Raw genomic sequence first — 6,515 nt, forward strand, 5'->3', positions numbered from 1 at the left:
AATGGAGATAAAGTTTTTAATTTGCATCAATGTGATATTGCTTTCTGATTTAGTAAACTAATAAAATAAGAGATAACACGGAAATAAGCAAAAAATTCTATAAATTGAAACGCATACGATCACATTAATAAATTATTTTACAATTTACTTTTTAACAGTTGTTATTACTAACTATATTAATATATACATGTCAAAAAAGGTAAACTCTTTTGCAGCTATGATTGGGATAGCAATCGGCTATGTAATGATCAGCACTATGGGAGCGATCTTAAGCATGAAGATGAGCGCTGCTATATGCTTCGCCCTCAGTCTCATACTGATAATCGTCTTCTTTTGGTTGCCGTCTTCGCCGTATTATTTCATCAAAATTAAAGACGAGACGAAAGCGCGAACCTCGATAGTCTGGTATCATCGCGGTTGCGATGTAGAAGCGGAACTACAGGCTTTAAAACTTTTCATTGAAAAGAATAAAAGTCCACCCTTCATAGACATCATAAAGGAATTCAAAATCCCATATATTTGGAAAGCGCTAATACTCTCGTTCGTACTTTTCGCATACTTTCAGTTAAGTCAAAGCATCGTGTTCTATTACATGGAGACCATCCTACAAAACGCCCAAGTGACCGTTATAGACCCGTCAGTGATTGTAATTATCGCCAGTGCTACGGGAATATTCGCTTCCATGCTTTCCATATTCCTAATCGATAAGATCGGCAGGCGAATCCTGATGATTGTCTCCAGCTTAGGAATCACGATCACGCTAATCTGCTTGGGTGTACAATATCAGCTACTCGACGCGGGGTATGACCCCACCAATCTTCAGGCACTACCGATATTCTCGATATTGTTCTTTCAGATATCTTCGCTCATTGGCATCATCCCAGTACCGTACACGGTATTGGGTGAGATTTTTCCGCCACACATTAAATGCATAGCCAGCTGTTTTGCCAACCTGTTCGGTGCGGCAACCTCTTTTATCGCCACGTCGACATTTCAGCCTTTAATCGATTTGATCACGGAAAAGTACGTGTTCTATGTGCACGCTTTGATAATGATAACTGCTGTACCATACACATATTTCTGCATGCCTGAGACTAAGTGTAAGTCGTTAGAGCAAATTCAAGAAGAGCTGGTTGAAAAAACTGAACAATAGGTTTAATCCTATATATTATAATAAACAAAATTGTTCTTGAATACACTTGTCGAATTCTTCTGACGATTTGTCTCTCGAAAATTAATGGAATAACTTGTTTTCTCGTATTTATTACAAAACATATTTAACGGTATCTCAACGGCTATGCCGCGTATTTGTCGCATTCTTTGTCATATTTTAATATTATATAATAATAAACTTTTCACAAAGTCTTAATATTCAATGTTGAAAATAATAAACACTTTTACTATGTCAAAGAACCCTGAGCAATCGAATAAACCCATTAAACATTTCTTACGCCCAGCCATTTTTTAGATGCGGCTGTCATGGTTCTGCTCAATTTGATGTTTCAAATATTGATACGCACTGCGTCTCGCAGCCTGTAACACAGACGCCATTCAGCATAAAATACTGATGTGTCTTTTAATTTTTGTAGTAATATACTGTTCTAATAGATATAAATAATTTATTATACCTATTAATTTGTATTCTATTAATTTCCTTTATTTATAAAACATGTATATAGTTTCCTTTTTTCATACATTTACGTAGCTTTTAAGGTGACCACTTCTTATACCCATGTAATACGTTCTACGTGATAAGAAATGACATGGCAGCTTATTATCTCCGAAACGTAACGTCCTCAATTTTAAAAGCGTGACCAGTTGGCTACCATACTTCTTTTATATTTGGTTTTAAAAACGTGAACAGTTGACTACCATACTTTTTTTATTACGCATGATGTTACATTTTTCTGACTCATGTGCAAGAACCGTGTGTTATAACCGTAAGCATACTGCATGACTCAATTTACTACTTGGAAGATTAGCAGCAACTGTTCCTCGGTTTAACGTGTAGTTCGTCTTATTCTTTTCACATACGTAAGTTATTTTTCAATAACATGAATGAACTAATACCAATCTTACATGAAGTAAAAACATTTAGTTTCACTGTAAAGCATTCTTTTTCTTAGAAATGTATGAAAGGTTTACATTATTTCGTACTAGTATCACGCCATATAATTGTCTTTTAAAACTATTGATAATATTACAAAAGGCTAATTTATTAATTATATAATTATCCTGTTAGAGTCATATCATAAATTTAGATGAGAAATGTGTATAACTTAAATGATAAATAATTAGAGATTGATAGTTGTACAGTTCTTCTACTGATTACACCTTAACAGCTGATTAAAAATTTTACGTGTATATTACATATTTAATCTTATTAACGTGGAAATGGCTTTAACGATTCGCTTATTTTCTAACACAGCAGAGCGTGGCACTTCTCGGAAAATTTATAATCATAAGCGCTCTACAAGAAAATCAGAATGGATTATAAGATGGGAAAAGTAAAATATACGAAAAAACGATGGCCTCAATGGATCGCAGGTATCGGAGGTATGTATTACTTATATTAATGTTGCAATATTAATACCATATCAATGGCACGAAATATAGTAAATAAGTATGTTCAACTAATTCTTTTATATGTATTTGATTAAAGAAATATCTATTTGAATTTGTGTATGCAAAAAAATATTAAAATTGAAATAAATATGGACATCGACTAATGATTATTAGATTTTCAGTCAATCTTCTGCTTCTACAAACGGGAATGATTGCGATGTGGAGTTCACCATACATCGCAAATCTGACTTCACCCGAATCTCCCATACCCATGACAATGAACCAAGCTTCCTGGATAGTCGCTCTATTAAGTGTAGGAAAACTAATTGGCACCATTTATGGTTCGGTTGCAGTCAACTATCTCGGCTCTAAAACAGCCATCTTTGTGACGAGTTCAACGATAACTCTCAGCTGGTTTTTCATAATTATAGCCAATCGAGTGGAATGGCTGTATACAGCCAGGTTAGTAGCTGGCATGAGTGTAGGAAACGCAAACACCTGCTTCTCACTTTACCTAGGTGAGATCGCGGATCCTACAATTCGAGGAGCTCTGATTGCCTTAGGTACGTTACAGTATTTCTCACAATTATGTTCAGCAAATAAAATTAGTGTATTCAACACATTTTTAATAAGCGCATTGTTACGTAGTATAATATAATATCTAAAGTTTTTATTTTACGTATATCTCAGATTTATTATTTTTATAAAAGTGAGAAAATAAAATATAACCTGAACAAATTGCAAAGTATAAAAGAAGGATGCAAAATCCCGTAAACAATCAATAATTTCGTAGAAATGATATTAAGGAGAAGTCTTTTCTCTTTTGCAGGAGTAAGCGGATTATGACTAGGCAGCTTAATAATGAGTATCATGGGTGCGTTTTTAAGACTAGAGATGAGCGCTCTCATAAGTTTCGTTCTCTGTTTTGTACCGATAATCATCTTCATGTGGTTGCCGGAATCGCCGCATTATTTCATCAAAATAAAAGACGAAACTAAAGCGCGAATCTCAATACTTTGGTATCACCGTAATTGCGATGTGGAATCGGAGCTGACAACGCTGAAAAACTTCATTGAAAAAAATAAGAGTCTTCCTTTCGCGGACGTTATAAAGCAATTCAGAATTCCCTACATGTGGACAGCGCAAACACTCACGTCTTTGCTCTTCGTATATTTTCATATAAGCCAAAGCATTGTGTCGGCTTACATGGAGACCATCCTGCAAAACGCTCAAGTGACAGTTCTAGAGCCGTCAGTGATTGTAATCATCGTCAGCGCTATGGGATTCGTCGGTTCCATGCTTTCGATGTACCTGATCGATAAGTTCGGCAGGCGAATTCTGATGATCGTCTCCAGCTTGGGCATCACTATCACGCTAATCTGCTTAGGTGTACAATATCAACTTCTTGACGCGGCCTATGACCCCACCAGTCTTCAGGCTCTACCGATTTTCGCGGTGTTGCTCTTCGAAATATCCTCATGCATCGGCATCATCTCAGTGCCGAATACGGTATTGAGTGAGATCTTTTCGCCACATGTTAAGTGCGTAGCCAGCTGTGTCGCCAATATTGTCGGTACGACAGCCTCTATTATCTCCACATCGACATATCAGCCTTTAATCAATTTGATCACGCAAAAGTATGTGTTCTATGTGCACGCTTTGATAATGATAACTGCTGTACCATACACATATTTCTGCATGCCTGAGACTAAGTGTAAGTCGTTACAGCAAATTCAAGAAGAGCTGGTTGGAAGAACTGAACCAGTGGTTTAATCGAATAGCATATAATGAACGAAATAGTACTTGAATACACTTATCGACTTCTTTTGACGATCGGTCTCTAGAAAACCAATGAAACAACTTGTTTTCTCGTATTTATTACAAAACATTTTAATGGTGCCTCAACGGCGAGTATTTGTCACGTTATTTATCACATTTTAATATTACTGATGTGCCATATAATGACTTAGGAAATTGAAATCACAATACCATTCTTATTTCATCTGAGCATAGCCCAGTTATTTAATTGCGGAACAAATTTCAACGGATTGATGAAAATCACTTCATGTATAATACACCGGTATCAGTACTGCTGATTGTGTGATAACTCGGCCTATGCATTGTGTTTAAGAAAAATTTTATTACATATTTTATTTATTTTTACGAAGCTGTATTGGAATTAACAAAGGTAACAGTAAAGGTATTACCTATGTGATAGCGCCCGTTTCAAGAGTTACAGTTATTGTGCTTAACGTTGTTGTTTTATCCTATTCTTGTTATAAAAGTTATAAAAAGCGATATGAAACTTTGCGCCGACTCAGCATGAAGTTACACACATCAGAAAATTAAATTTTCTCTCATCGTATTTACTGAAATAGGAAAATATACAATTTAAACACGAAAACTTGATTTTAAACGTGAAAAATTATGTTTATTAAAACAATTATTTCCTTTATTATTATGCTTATTAAAATAACAAACCATTTCGTCCAGAAAAATTTAGCGGTACAAAGTGGATATGCATGTAAAGTATTATTAAAAGAATTAAATTTTATGATGTAGATAATCTCATGCTCAGCACAATTCTTCCTATTATTAATTTTATAGCGGAAATATATTAAAATAACTTTGATTTACACAACAGTTTAAGGATAGCGAATAGTCCAAGCTCTTTCCTCACCTTTTTCTAACAAGGTAATTAAACTATAATAATATATTACGCATTTTGTAGTATCAATCATCTCGTAGTAGTATGAGTAATTTTGAGTATTTGAGACGTATGGACTGTTAAAAAATCCTTAAAAATACAAAAGTTATGTTTGCCAGTGTACGTGATGGAAGAAAGAAGAGTGGCAGGATACTGTGACGAGTAGGGAAGAAAGAAGGTGTAAAGTGATAAACGTTGTAGTGGTTGGCGGGTAGTGGAGGAGACAACGATGCTCATATTTCTGCAATTGTCCCATGTTAATATTGTACGTTTTACAAAGTCTTAATATTCAATGTAGAAAATAATAAACACTTTTACTATGTAAATTGCAAAGAAACCCTGAGCAATTGATTAAATTATTAAAGATTCCTTGCGCCCATCCAGTTTTTAGATGCAGCTAAGATGCTTCTGCTCAATTTGATGTTTCAAATATTGATACGCACTGCGTCTCGCTGCCTGTAACGCGGACGCCATTCGGCACGAAATACTGCCGTGTTTTTTAATTTTTCTAGTAATGTATTGTTCTAGTAGATATAAATAATTAATTATTTCTATTAATTTGTATTCTATTAATTTCCTATATTTATAAAATATGTATAAAGTTTCCTTTTTTCTTACATTTACGTAGCTTTTAAGCTGATCACTTCTTACACCCAGATAATACATTTTACGTAATAAGAAATAAAACGGCAGCTTATTATCTCCGAAACGTAATGTACTCAGTTTTAAAAGCGTGACCAGTTTCGTTTAGAAAAAGAAACACGGTCTCTATAGTCTATACGTATGTACAGATAAATGTATCTCTCTCTTAAATCTACTTCGCATTTATGTCCATTCACATTTTAAATCAAATTTGCTCTTTATTTTTACCAACTTTAAACACACGCATGCTTAGAAATGTTGCAGCGCCAAGTTTTGAGCGAAATATTCTATTATTTTCATTTGCATAATAATAAAAGAATTAAATGTCACGATAAACACAATGTTTCATGTTTTTACTTAAAATCGCGGCGAACGATTTCGCGCGTAACGGCGCTCCTCATTCGACGCCGACCGAAAATATTCGACGGCAGTACCGTCCTACATATCACGAGCGAGCTGCACAAAGGAGATAAATATTTGTCTTCCGGAACACATCCGCGCTTGCTCGACGGAGAAATCATCCGATTTTCCTGTTCCTCGATATATCTGAAATCGTTCTGAACCGATCGTGGAATATTCTGCGCGTCTCGCGGAACTCGCC

The 6,515-nt window shown here is 35.0% G+C and overlaps 1 protein-coding gene and 1 pseudogene across 5 annotated transcripts in view; both read left to right on the forward strand.

The window, feature by feature from the left end:
- Window positions 1–1,635, forward strand: part of LOC105566384 (facilitated trehalose transporter Tret1-like) — a 5,254-nt gene extending 3,619 nt beyond the window's left edge. For 3 of the 5 annotated variants that reach the window (XM_012020329.1, XM_012020330.1, XM_012020331.1), the window contains exons 4-5: window positions 216–1,100; window positions 1,469–1,631. In XM_012020329.1, the coding sequence (XP_011875719.1) occupies window positions 216–1,100; window positions 1,469–1,539 (956 nt within the window). In that variant the 3' untranslated portion in view covers window positions 1,540–1,631. Of the gene's footprint in view, window positions 1–215; window positions 1,101–1,468 lie in introns of all 5 variants that reach the window. The other 2 variants (XM_012020333.1, XM_012020332.1) reach the window with 2 other exon arrangements.
- On the forward strand, window positions 1,629–5,609 carry LOC105566383 (annotated as a pseudogene).
- The last annotated feature ends 906 nt before the right edge of the window (window positions 5,610–6,515 follow it).

This window comes from Vollenhovia emeryi, unplaced genomic scaffold, assembly GCF_000949405.1.
Source record: "Vollenhovia emeryi isolate VEMERY1.0 unplaced genomic scaffold, V.emery_V1.0 DF939145.1, whole genome shotgun sequence".
NCBI lineage: Eukaryota > Metazoa > Arthropoda > Insecta > Hymenoptera > Formicidae > Vollenhovia > Vollenhovia emeryi.